The following is a 13,914-nucleotide window of genomic DNA, read 5'->3' on the forward strand; positions in this document are numbered from 1 at the left end:
TAGGCCATGCTTGGATTACTTGTTTCCGTCGGAAAATATTGTCGTTTTCCGTAATCACATCTCCCTATCACATTTTTCCCTCACATATATCAAATCGCTACAGTAATTTTTCCATAAAAAATAACGGAAAATACAATCCAAACACAACCTTGGTATTTTTGGGGTGGGATTGGTCAAATCCTGAATGTGACCAAATCGTAAAAGTCTTAAGGATTTCAGGAACTCGGTGTGTTAGAAACTTCCAAAGGTCCCAAGCAGTTGTTGTCAGTCCGACTGAAATTAGACTAATGCTTTGTGGAGTCAAAGTTCCACTTTGCACTATGGTCCAAAATGAAATTATACATAGAGAAAGCTAGTTTGAAATGAAGTCCACCTTTCAGTGGGCAGTTTTGGCTTCGGCTCCGGAAGAAGCTCAAGAAAATGGTTAATGAGTTTCCATGAGATTGATATTTGGTTGGGGCCATTCTGTTGTTGTTGCTTTTAGGCTTTTTGTTTGGACATGAAAATCTAACAATTAGCGTTTCTCTTACGCTGAATTGGATGCAAAAGAAAGAGGAAAGTATTGATTGGACCAAACTTGTGGAGATTGATTGAGATGTTCACTTGCTTGTATATTTTTCAGTGGTTGAAGCATCCACAGAAGAGCCCAAAAAAGCAAAACAAAATGAAATAAAAGAAAATCAGATTGATGATGGCAATCTCTACTTTTTTGAACATCCACATCCACCCACTATTGGAGCTTGCTGGTCTAGTTGCATAGTTTGATCTACATGTGAGCTAGCTCAGTCACTAGGGAGGCACATTTTGTCCCTCTCAACTCCCAAAAGTGTGGGGAAGGGAATCGAAACTCTGCATCTGTATTTCTAATTCTAAAATATTTTTGAAGGTAATTTAGTTCTCTCTGAATTCTCAATAGCTAAGTTGGGTTCATTCCCATCTCCCTTCCCCACCCCCAAGTATTGAACCATTTATAAAAATATTGTAGTACTAAAAAGACCAAATCTACATGTGAGTCAAATTTTATGGGACATTGAAGTATGCCATGAAATCCCCCTCAAGTCTCAAGGTGCCTCGCTAATTTTTCGAACCTTTGAGGCATTGACAGCTAGCATGGCCCTATTGCTCCATCTTATATCGACTGGCATTTTAGTACAAGGGTTGGAGGTTCCTAACAATTTGTATTAGTTTTTTTTTTTTTCCGACAGTCGACAATAATCTATTTTATACCTACTCCTATTCTGACTCTAACCTATTCTAGGGAGCTCAACTGGACCAATGGGAAGGACCGATAGAAATTGAACCACCATCAGACCAGACAGGTGCAATACACGCCCGTCTGATTTGTTAGAGAGCCACTTAATGTGGCAATTGATGAGAGGTAAAGTTACCAAACCCTTAAGGCTTGGTGTTGGGCTGGTGGTTAAAACAATTTGTATTAGTTCCATAGCTGAATTTCAATCACATCAACATATTGATTTTTGAAACTTGAAAGTGTAAACAAACAAAGAAAGAAATGGTAAATTTTTTTTGTTTTTAATAGGATGTGCTATATCCATTCCTTTAGAACAGAAAAAAAAGTTATATATATATATATATATATATATATATATTACATACTTGAGAGTGTCAACTTTCCAAGTACCCCAAACGCGAGCCCATCATATGCCATTAAAACCAACTACACACACACGTAGAACAAGGAAGCCAAGGAATGATGCCGTGTATATCTAGTGGCAACCCACTCGATGTTTTGACCTTTATCTTCTAGTACATGATTGAAGGGAAGACAAAAGCTCATTCGTGTCCTATGAGAGAAATTCTGGGTTTCATCCAATTACAATCCCCCACCCCATGCATCAAATTAACCAAAAATTGAGCTATCTGGGGAAGGTGGTTGCTGTCTGTCTGGTGTCTTCAAGTGCTTGTTTCCTCTGATGAATCCATCATAATTTTGTGTGCTCTCCGTCACCGCACATACTAAAGTCACAAACATGGTCAACATTTCATGTAATCACCCCACTCCATCCAGTGTATTGTACAAGGGATAACCCTTTTCTAGTACAATATTATGTCGCGATTCACTCAACCCTCATGTGGTAGTACTTAATGGCAACTATGTTGTCTTTTGTATGCGCAAAAAAAAAAAAGAAAAGATGTAGCGTAACATAAATATTAAATAGCTGTATCTAGTTACATTTTGAGGTCTTTTTTTGAATCTTTAAGGTAAACTGGTTCTAGCTATTACTTTTTTTTTTAATTAACAAAAAAGTAAAAATGGTAGTTCAAGAATGTTACTGCCGCACAGTGGCGGGCATACTGACGTGTAATTATGTATACGTAGCTAGTAACAAGTACTCGTGCCCAACCGGCGCCAGTTCTTGTTGATATAAATGAAATTTTTTTGAGTTAATTCCAATAAATCTCTTCGAAAGGTTGAATTAAAGTAATCCACCCTCTACAATATGAAATATGTCCAATTAGGTGCAATCGAGTTAGACAACCCAATTTGTGACTAATGTGGTTATGTGCACCTCATATTATGGCTGATTGCGAGCCGAACAACTCGATCAACCGTTCAACTCGAATTCGATTTGATCGAATTCAAGACCAAGCTCGAGTAACTCGAGTGGGGATACAAGTTGAGTTTTAAGTTTGAATATATGGTACTCAGCTTAATGAGCTACTCGTCGAGTACTTTTTTAATTTAAACAATATATATTTTAAATATAAAATTACCATTAAGGGTTTATGTTTCAGTTAATTTACAAGTTGGTTTGCATACTTAATTAAATTATTTAATGGCAAAAAAGTAATAATATATATCAAGTTGCGTTCAAGTTTTTTTGCATTTTCTTCGAATCGAGTTCGATCCTCCATTTCCTAGCTCGATCGAGATTGAATTCAAATCGAGTAGGATGCCAGCACTACTTGAGTTGAGCTCGACTCGATTCGTATACAACTCTACCTCAGATGACTCTATGAAGTGACCAAACTATTTCCTCAAAATCAATTAATTGATATGGCTAAAAAAATAAATAAATGAAGTTACCAATTTGTCCTTTTTCTGGCAGGAGAATAAGCCGCTAAGAAATGAAATGACCTAGTTGCTTGCTTGAAAACCTCATACAGTGGTATTTTTTTTTAATCATTTCAAGCATTGCAATAATGGGTTTGTCTCTTGAGTCTTTGGCGAATTGATTAAATGATTCACATATATTGTTACAAATCATATCAGACTTAGTAAACTCTATTTATTTATTTATTTGTCATACCAATTACCGATTTTTGTGAAATAATTTGGTCATTTCATGGAATTATGCAAGGTGCACATAACTGAATCAGCTACAAAAACCCGTTTGGATTGTATTTTTTTGGATTTTTTGTAAAAAAAATACTGTAGTGATTTGATATATGTGAGATAAAAAGATGATAGGAAAATGTGTTCATGGAAAACGTAACAATTTTTCTGAGAAAAATCGCAATCCAAACGGGACATAACTTGTCCGACTCGATTGCACATAATTGAAAATATTGCAATGTCATAGGGGGTGATTGGTGCAATTCAACTCATGGGGACATGGTGAGAAAAGATATATAACCCTTTTGAAAAAATATATACAAAGCCAAGGAAGGATTGGGATATTTTCGGGCAGATGATAGCCAAACAGACTGACATGTCTTCCCACAATGGGGTCCCCTGTTTTTCTCTGCATCACTATCAGAAGAGATGAGTATTGTAGACCTCAGCAGACACACCTCACATTCTACCAAACAAGTTTTGAAGATCTCGAGACACTCACAGGTTGTTTGTACGAAACATCAAAGTACAGTATTCCAAGTCTTTAGAATTTTAAAAACACTACTAGTAATTGATTTCTGCTTTTTGTTTTTTCTGTTATTTAAGGCTACATGTGGATTGCACGGACCACTTGTTGCGGCGAAATTATTAGTACTTTTGTTCCCCAAAAGTTAATAGTATAAGTTAAAAAAAGGAGGGGGGGGGGGGGGGCTAGCTAGAGAGAAATTGCTTATAAAGAACAAAAACTATACACCTTTTAGATTTTTTTTTTAGTTCAAGAAACAAACTATATGTCTTACAAGAAGAAAGAGGGAAAGAATAAAAATTTGAAAGTTAAAACCAAAGAACTGAGGTCGATGATTTTTTTTTTTGTTTTAAATCACTACGGACTAGAGCAAAAATCTCTGGGATCATAAGTTTTATTTTTCTTTTAAACCACTACAGACTTAGAGCACTAATACAATTCTTACATCGATAACGAAATTCGAACATACAACCTTTTGTAAAAAATTAGCCCATCCTTATCGACTGACCAACTTGTGTTGGCCAGGTTGATGATTAATATAATCTTTTTTGTGACTCCCATTTTACAAGTTGGTTTTGGAATGACTTTACATATTAGTCATTGGTAGGAGTACAAACAAATCAAATTTAATTAACTCATGAGTTTACTTGGTCAAAACTTGAACTCGAACTCGAGTTCAAAGACGAGTTCGAATTTGGATTTAATATGTGAATGTCGAAAACTCTTGAATTCAATCGAGTTCAATTGAGTTCCACACACATACACACATGTTTTTTTAATTTATTAATGTGAAATGTCTATTTTATCCCTAATTTAAAATTAAAAAAATATAATTTTATATTAGTTGAACTCAATTAGACTCGATTGAACTCGATTAAGGTAAAACAAAATTGAACTTAAATTTAAGTTCAACTTTCAAAAACTTTGGCGAGTTTTATGTAATATTTGAACCTGACTTGACTCAACTATACTCGTAGTCCTTAGTATACGTGTATCACAAAATGTAGGTTAGTATAAGGGTGCTATTGAGCCAAGTTGAGCTCGAGTAGCACTATGCTCGACTTTGAATTCGATCACTATTAATACTACTTGAACTCGAGCTCGAGAGCTCGAACGAGTATATAAATATGAGTTTGAACTCGATTCGATATAATGAAAATTAAACTCGAACTTGACTTGTTTGACCTCGAGTAAGTTATAAGCCTTATCAAGCTGGAGCTCGAGTTTTTCTTTTCTTGTTTGTAATTTTTTATATTTTAGATTTATTAGATTACCATTTTGCCATCCATCACTCTTTTTACTGAACATTACATTATGTAAATTTATTAAAATATGAACCTATAATAATCATTCCATAATTAAAATATATAATATATAATAATATAAATACTCGATTAAACTCGTCAAGTAGTCGAATAGTTACTACTATACTCGAACTCAATTCGTTATACGAAATGAGTAGACTTCAAATTTGAATTCGAACCAAACTTTTGATCAAACCGCTAGCAAGCTACTCGCGAGCGCTTTGGCTTACCCACACCCTTAGGTTAGTAACTAAATGGACAACGTACCGAACGAAAGACGAAAAGCATGAGATTAGTTAAGATGCAATTCCCCTTTCAACTAGACCCCATAATCTCCAACGGGAGAAGAGCCAAACATGTGGGAGTAGTTAATTTCAGCCCTTATTTCGTTTTCTTGCATTATTTTTCCGCTTAAAACGACCACAGGTATTCTCAGTCCGCTAATTCAGCACTACTAATCGTTATTAGCATCATCAATTAAGCGGGACCAATCAATCGGCTGGATGGTCCGGACAGTGGACCACTTGCGCAACCAACCACAGTATGGGACTATGGATCATCACTTAATCATTACATGACTCGACTTTTTAATAAGTAATTTCTGCATTCTTTAAAAAAAAAAAATTTTTTTGGCTATGTTTTCTTGTATGAATGCCTAAAAAGGAATGGACCTGAATCACTTTGGCGTAATCACACAGAGGACCAAAAAAGAAGTGCAAAACAAAACATCCATCGGGCATTGTATTCCAAAAAAAAAAAAAAGTTCTTATTGTCCCTTTATTGCCATTATGCTGTAAATGAATCGAATTAAATTCAACTTTTGACCCATCGAGCTCGATTCAAAATTTTGGATTTAAACTCGAATTCAAATTTGAACCTATATGAGGTCGAGTTCAATTTGATATAAGTATTCCATAAGTTTGAATTTGACTCGAAAAGATTCCTTTCCCAAATAATTGAAAATCTAAGTCGGGTCCAATGAAAGACAAATATATAGTGCAACGACATTTTTACTCAGACTTTTTCTTAAAAATGTTACGTATAAAGGACTAGCAAGTATAAGAACCTGAAGTGATGTTTTGACACCTCTTTTGAATTTTTTGATAGCCGCTAAGCTAAACTCAATGGTTTGGAGCTACGTACTTTTGGGAGGAGTTTTGTGATCCACGTCACTTGAACACTAAAACTAGTGGATTAGTTTACTCAAGCGAAAGACAACTGAGCTCCTGTACAATGATGATTGTGGTCGATAATCATCATCATCTTACTATTAAGTTCCAATGTTATATATATATATATATAGGTTCCAACTATGATTAGATGGATTCCCCACATAAATTCTAGAATATTGAGGTCGCCTAGTTTGAATTTCTCGGCCGTCTACTAGATAAATCTAGTATAGAAATTCTTGTGTTTGGTTTGCTCTAAACAAAGGGTGTATCAACAAGGCTGAGATTATTCAAGTTCAAATGCGACAAAGAAATTTGCTATTGAAAAGGGGAGGGGAGGGGTTCAACTTTCAATCAAATATGACTCCCATGTGGTCAGCTTCAGTGGACGTATAAACTAATTGCAATTTGTGAATGATAAAAAGAGCCATCCGACAGTCATTACTGGCGTAATGAAATCCAGATGAATAGACGGCCGACCTCTCTCTTTAACATTTACTACTTCAATCATATGGGCATTGGAACAATTCGTCTTTAAACAACACTAGCATAGAATGCATTTATGCTACTAATTTCCACCCTGCTAATTAATAATTGCAGGTCACAAGTTACACTTCAAGGACTTCGGATACAGATACAGTTTTATTTTAACTTTTGTTTTTGGGTTAAAAATGCAACAATAGACAAGACACTATCGCTGATGTTGAAACCTTAAAAAGACACAATGGCCTTTGTTTTGCGAAACTATTGCAATATTTGAAGCAGAAAGTGATCATGATCATTCTTGAAAACATGACTATGCCGCCAAATGTTAGAAAGTTCAACCTCCCTGAACTTCTCTGTTTTCATGTCTAAGCCTCAAGTCTAATCCTTTCACAAATATATATACATATACACACACACACACACACACAGCTTAATCTGAGTCTTGAAACAAGATCTAAAAATATACTCTAAATCATTTGGAAGTTCCAACTTCTGATGCTAGCAAGGAGTACCGAATCCCTTAATAAGGCTCAAACACCACCGAATTTTTCAAAACTAGACTGACTAAGCTGCAACCAGTTCACTTCCACTCACATTCTGCAGCAGCCACAACCACCTCACTACCCCAAAAAAAAAAAAAGACAGAAAAAAAAGGGCATCCATCTCAAAGCACAAAATGGAAAACCAGTCGAGCAAACCGGAATTTGACTTGAGCTGTTGTGATTGATTCCTCATGGGAATTGGAATCGAAATAGAGAATTAGAATTGGATTCAACGGGAGATTTACTACTGATACCCCACAGAATACCGATTTCAATTCCAGTTCAATTCCAATTCTTGCAAGAAACCCAAGACAAGCTCAAGTGATACGTGCTAGTTTTCTGCTGATGACAAAGAACAAAAAACCCGTCAAGTTTCAGGCCGCATCTCATTCAGTCACACTTTTTGCCGAACTAAATATCCGGGTAACGCCTGCCTAAATGACCCCACCACCTGACGACTAATTCCTACAACTTTAACGTAAATAACAAGAAAAGTTAAAAAGACACTCGTCAAAATGAAACTTCCACGTTTAGAAGCAAAAAAACAGACGACAATTGCAGAGCAAAAAAACACTCTGATGTCAATCTAGAGAATTTCTAGTAACTAGAATACAAATGCGGCATCATGAATCACTCCAGTTTAATGTTCAATTTTGACGGTAAGCATACAAGGTAAAGCAAAACGCACTAGACCATCTCCCCAAGTTCTACATGCCTCCTTTCTGAGTTTTTAGCAAAAACAGCAGTCAAGATCAGGATCATTCACAGGCAAACGCAAAATTTTGATCATAAGAAACATGGCACTAAACGATTTGAAAAACATATGGACAGGGGAGGAAGATGGGTTCCAGAAACGTATACAAACGAGATGATCTTAAAGGTCTTCACATCATAACTAAATATGACTAACTGGACTAGTTTAAAAAACAAGAAATGGTAATAACTCTCCAACCAAGTGCATGTTAGCCACAGCACCTTGGTTTGTTTTTCCGCATCTAATATCATGGTTCTTAGCAGACATGGGATGGATGATCCCTGCCATCAGGAAAGGGCCAGAGAAAGCACTACATAGCCACTCAAAAACTAATTACTAGTAATATATCAAGATACACAGGAGCAAGATTTCGAATTACTCTAACAAGACTACTAAACTTGCAGTTAGGAGTTTCTCCATCAGGAGAGACAATCAGTCTAGAAGATAGACTACATTGCAATACACAGAGATACGCAAGCAAGAACATAGTACAATAATTAACTACAACATAGGAGGACAATAATTAACTACTACATAGGAGGTGGTACCATTTCAGTTCAGAATTTTATTGCCTCGATATCTAAGAGTAGAGTTAGTTGCAATGCTGCAGCAATCTTCTTGCTTAACAATACTGAAATTTCTCAGCACTTCCAAACTGAGGCTGACAAGAGCTCACGCCGCTGCCAAGACAACACCAATGATGCTTGGCGCTTCTCTACGTGAAATCCTCGAACTTGGCTCCTCTTGACAACACACTCAGCTTGGGTTTCAGCAAAATTACTGATTGGTACTGATGAAAACCCCGCAGAAGCAAAGAGATTTGTCCAGGGCGGAATTTGGTTCGGTGATTGCAGTCTGCCAAACACAATGCTTTCAACTGTAGGCTGAATAAGGAACCTCTCAATCTTGTTAACAGCATCTGAAGCCATATTAGCAGCATCAACTGAGTCCAGGAATACTTCATAGTACTGGAGAGCATTAAGCAGGTGATGGGACGGAGGAAGTTCAAACCTTTCACACCCATGATCCAACATTACCACAATTTTAGGTGAAAGCTGCTTGATAAAGCAGAGCAGTGAAGGTAGTATAGTCGGTCGACTAGAAACAGACCACAAAGGAAAGTTTACAGCAATCGTATCACTCTCGGACGACCTGAATGAAGATGCTGAATAACCACTTGGGTCAAAAGAGTCAAAATTCACCACCTCAAGCTCGAATTTTATACCAAGATCGTTAGCAAAATGCGTTAGACTTTCATGCATAAGGCTAATCTCAACCGAATGGTAGGCTGAAGGAGAAGCAAAGGCAGTAATCTTCAGAGAAGTTGCCCCTCTATTTTTCCTGGGAAGCTCTTGCATAAAAGAAGACCACTGAGCACCACAACCAATATCAAAGTCTATAATGTGAATATTTGCTGCATCATCAAGGGCTTCAAGAAGGGCCTGATTGGAGGTAAAATTCTTGAATTGGATAAGCGGTGAAACTTCAGAGAGCATTTTATAAGCCCCCATCTTGAAAATACCATCCAATGGTGTAGGAATCCTCAGAGAAGGCGAGATAGCTCTGTTAGGCAAAAGCAGAAGCAACTGTAGAGCCTCCTTGAAGTAAAAAGCAGCCCTTTGAAAAGGTTTTACTGCAGGAGAGAGCTGGTGATTGAGCCGCGCCAATATCCCTTGCGCGTGTGAGAAATTTCCGGCCAGAACTAACTCTGTGGCCTTATAAAGCTGGTCATAAACAACCTGCTGCTGGTGGCGTGCAACTAGTAAATTGCCATTCCCCTCAGCCACCTCCTGCTTGGGCACAATAAATGGCTTCTGCTGGGGATTGCTGGAAGGAAGCGAATTCAACTGTTGTCCCAACCCAAATTGAAGCTCCTGTTGCTTTCTGAGCAGAAGGTTGGGATCCGGATCAAGAAGTGGGACTTTAGGGATCTGAGAGCTTGCAGCTGGGTTCAAAATCCCCAAATTCTGCCTCTTCGGTTGAGGCTGGTCTTGATTGGTACAAGACAACAATGAATTCAAAAGATTCAGATTTGGAGCATTCTGAAATTGAGGAGTACTAATCATAACATGAGGCATAAAATTAGGAGACTTCTGCTCAGGGATGGTGGCAAACTGAAGCTGCTGTTGGTGAGCAACATTTACACCATCAGGCATACCAAGTGAACTGTTGGGTGGTAATGGAAATAGATTTTGAGAATTCCCATTTTTGTTGTTCGAGTTTAAAGAGCTTGGGACAGAGCCGAATTTTCCGTTGTTACTATCAAAAGAATTCCCAGAACCAGAAAGGCCTAAAGGAGAAGAACTTAAGGTTGGCAACACATTACCATTGTTGGCTGTACAACCACCTGTGGCCAAGGCCTCAAATCCAGAACTCTGATCAATACCGCCAACACCCACATTGCTCTCGATCTCATTTGAGTTTCCGCCTTGTAATAACTGCTTCAAGCTGAAAGAAGGGTCCTCAATGTCGCCAGCAATCCACCTGATAAGAGACTGGTCTTGGCCTGTCGATTCACATAAAAAAGTCTCCCAATCTTCCAATCCAAGATTGTATCTTTCTGGCCCATCTTGGCTCAGCTCCAGGCCAGCCGGAAGCTCAGTCACCCATTCCTCCTTTACGCCACCACCTTCTCCGTTGGTGGCGGAGGCGGTGGTAATGGGGTCCAGTGGTGCAGCTCCTTTCAGGGTGTTTCTGTGAGAACCTACCACCAGGTTGGGTGTATTTTCACTGGTGCCGCCACCATTTGTGCCACCAAAAGAGGAAGAAAGAGTGGATGTCGAAGTTGAAGGGCTAGGACTCCGGGTGTCCAGCACAGAAATGGGCTCATTGCTTGTAAAGTTTCCATCTTTCTTGCACTTTGCTTCAGCTGAGGAGATTGAAGAAGCAAAACAACCAACTTCCAGCACCCCTTTTGTTTGCAAGTTAGTATTATACTGCATTCCTAGCATCTGCAAAACCAAAAAAATGAACCCAAACAGATTAAAACCAGAGGCTGCACAAATTCGAAGGAGGAGGAACAAGGAAAAAATACGAGCATTTTCAGCTTGCCTGTGGCTTCAAGATGGGATTTTTCTCACTTCCGTGACGATTTGAGCAAGGATATGAAGCAGTTGAATTTTTCTTTCAAGGAGAAATTCAAAGCAACCATCAATCCTTACAAAAATCCATTAGACCAAAGAGATGAACTTGTTTCTTCCACCAGATTTTTCTCTTTCTTTTGAGCTCCATATCACCATTTCAGCCCCATACCCATACCCTTTGGCTTGTTTTTTTCCCCCCTCTCTTTCCCTCCTCTTTTCTTTCTTTTTCCCTCTCCTCTCCACCCTTTCTCAGTTTTCTTCCCTTCACTCTAGACTCTAGGCCATAGGTTCTATGGACTGGGACAGACTGCTTTATTTATTTTTTTTTTCTCTCCTCTCCCCTTTTTTTCTTTTAAATTTTCTTGTCCTACTGTACAATCCCTCTTATTGTCGCAGCAGCACAGAGTACCCGTCACTGCTCTGCAATGGATGCGTGCATCATGAAAAAGGCAATAAAGTGGCCCTCCTCCTCTCTCCTCTTTCCTCCCCTCCCTCTAGTCCCTATCCCCACCCAAAATACACACACCGGGCTCTCTCCTTCTTTGTTTCTTTCCCTGTTATTTTGCCGAGTCTTTTTTTTTTTTTTTTTCCATAGTGACTGTATGGGGATTTATTACCCTGGTTTGGGAATTGGGAGGGGACACCAATTTGTTGTCCCAGTGAGTAAACTCGCTGTACTGAGTTTGTTTGGACACAAAAAATTTGGAAAAAAAAATTTTGCCTCACAAATTCCAATCACTTTTTATCTCACATACATCACATCACAAAAGTACTACAGTAAATATCTCAAATAAATCATCCAAATAAACTCTTATCCAAACAAACTCGTGTCTTTCACTTATTTTAGAAGGATTAAATGACGACCCTTTCTTTTTTCTGTGATTGCAGGGCCAAGGGCCAACCGGCCCACTGTCGTCTGGGTCCAACTATCCTCCTATGTCATCATCATATTTGACCACCAAAAATATTTTCTCTTTTTTTTTTTCAATTTTTTTGTCCCAGACTTATCAGCAGATTTTTTGGCCGTGGTGACATTCATTGATTTCTTGAAAAAATGTATCTTTCATTTCTTTGCTCTTTTCTTTTTAATTTTGGCTGGCAAAATGTGAAGTATTTATCAATTATCATGGACAAAGAGAAAAGAGTAACGAAATGAGAGTATTTATTAATTATCAATTTTTTTTCCTTTTTATCAATTATCATTGCATACAAAATTACTAGATAGTACTGATCATGAACCACATACTTCTGCGTTATAAAATCAAACTTGGACCGACTCTATAAATATCTTTAAAAACCTGGAAAAGTAAAATACTACAAATCAATTGTGGTGGAATTATACTCAAAAGAATATATGTTCAAAAAATAAGTAACCAACGTTCTGCGTTTCACACAGCCCAATTTGCTTAGGAGAACTGAAAAATGAAAAAGAGACCATCGCACTAATGTGATTCGATATATTATTTTATTTATTGCAATTATCGAGATTTATGTGTCTTTTCTAAAGATTAAATCATGTAGTGACAGTTTATTTCAACCTATTTGCTACTAATCATGTGATTTTGGTAAGATATGAAGACAAAAATATTTGGGCCACGATACAGAAAAGTTGTAGGCAGAATATTACAAGCCATAAGTTGGTTCGAGCCATAATTGCACATTCAAGTGTCCCGTCAACACAAATTAATTCAATTAATAAGAATAAATTATTTTCTCATAAAAAAGTTACGTGTTTAAATTTCGCTATCGACGTGAAAATTCTATTGATAGGCGATTTATAATCCCGCAAACATGTCTTGACCTGTAATAGTTGTCGACTCACCTAAACTTTTTGCATTAATTTTTTCTACAATGACAGTGCATACACTGTCAGCGTTAGATGAATGCTGATTATACAAAATTTGAATTTGAAATTTAATTTTTATACACATATCATGAATCTAATGATAATAGTGTTTTATACTGTCAATGTATATAAGATTTATTCAAAATTTTTTTATCCAAAAAAAAAATTCAAGTGTCCAAACAACGTGACATATTCACTGCTATCCATTTTTTAAAATTATTTTTGGTAGAGTACAGGACGGAAATACATCGGATTTCCTAATTGAAGTTTATTAATTAATAAAACAAAAACACACAAATTTTAACAAGAGTTATAAAAAAAAATCCCAGCATCGTCTTTGCGTCCTCGAAGGATTCAGCGCAGCAGCGGTCATTGTCGCAGCAATGACACGTGGCAACGTGTAATTGGAGGATTTGAACGCGCAGAGATAAAGGAGCGTTGGTCAATGAAGGTCAATTGGTTGAGGCCGCGAAAGCAAATAAATGGCGGCGAGGTCGGGGGTGACTCACTTGTAAGTGTTACTGTTGATTGGGTTTACCGCCTCCTTTTTTCACTTTTTTAAAAGCTACTGTCCTGCTGCTGGAAAGGTGTGATAATAAAAAAAAAAGATTTTTTTTTTGAAAAAGCAGTAAAATAAAAGTACTGCGGGGGGGCGATGATTTGCTTCACTTTGGAAAAGCTGAAGAGGCTTTTTATCCAATGGATTGTTGCTTGAGGTCTTTTTGGTCCAACAGACATCTTATCTTACACCACTAAATCTTGGATCCACTAATCTTAGAAGTGGATTAATTGTAAGTTCTAAGTAACCCCCAACTAATCATCATTTCCAAGTAGCTTGAGCATTTAGGAAATAAGCAGGAGACAAAATTCAGACAGATAGAAAGAGCTCGAGACATTTATGATCTT

The 13,914-nt window shown here is 37.4% G+C and overlaps 1 protein-coding gene across 1 annotated transcript; it reads right to left on the reverse strand.

The window, feature by feature from the left end:
• Nucleotides 1-8,259: 8,259 nt before the first annotated feature.
• On the reverse strand, nt 8,260-11,607 carry LOC113779540 (scarecrow-like protein 27). The gene is made up of 2 exons (XM_027325134.1): nt 11,131-11,607; nt 8,260-11,030 (listed from the first exon to the last, which is right to left on the reverse strand). The coding sequence occupies exon 2, from the start codon at nt 11,028-11,030 to the stop codon at nt 8,721-8,723; it is 2,310 nt and encodes a 769-aa protein (XP_027180935.1). The 5' UTR covers nt 11,131-11,607; the 3' UTR covers nt 8,260-8,720.
• Between the last annotated feature and the right edge of the window lie 2,307 nt (nt 11,608-13,914).

Source organism: Coffea eugenioides, chromosome 8 (genome assembly GCF_003713205.1).
Source record: "Coffea eugenioides isolate CCC68of chromosome 8, Ceug_1.0, whole genome shotgun sequence".
Classification (NCBI taxonomy): Eukaryota; Viridiplantae; Streptophyta; class Magnoliopsida; order Gentianales; family Rubiaceae; genus Coffea; species Coffea eugenioides.

Excerpts from the sequence above, each read along its gene's own strand:
- LOC113779540 (XM_027325134.1), bottom strand. The coding sequence starts at position 11,030 with ATGCTAGGAATGCAGTATAATACTAACTTGCAAACAAAAGGGGTGCTG.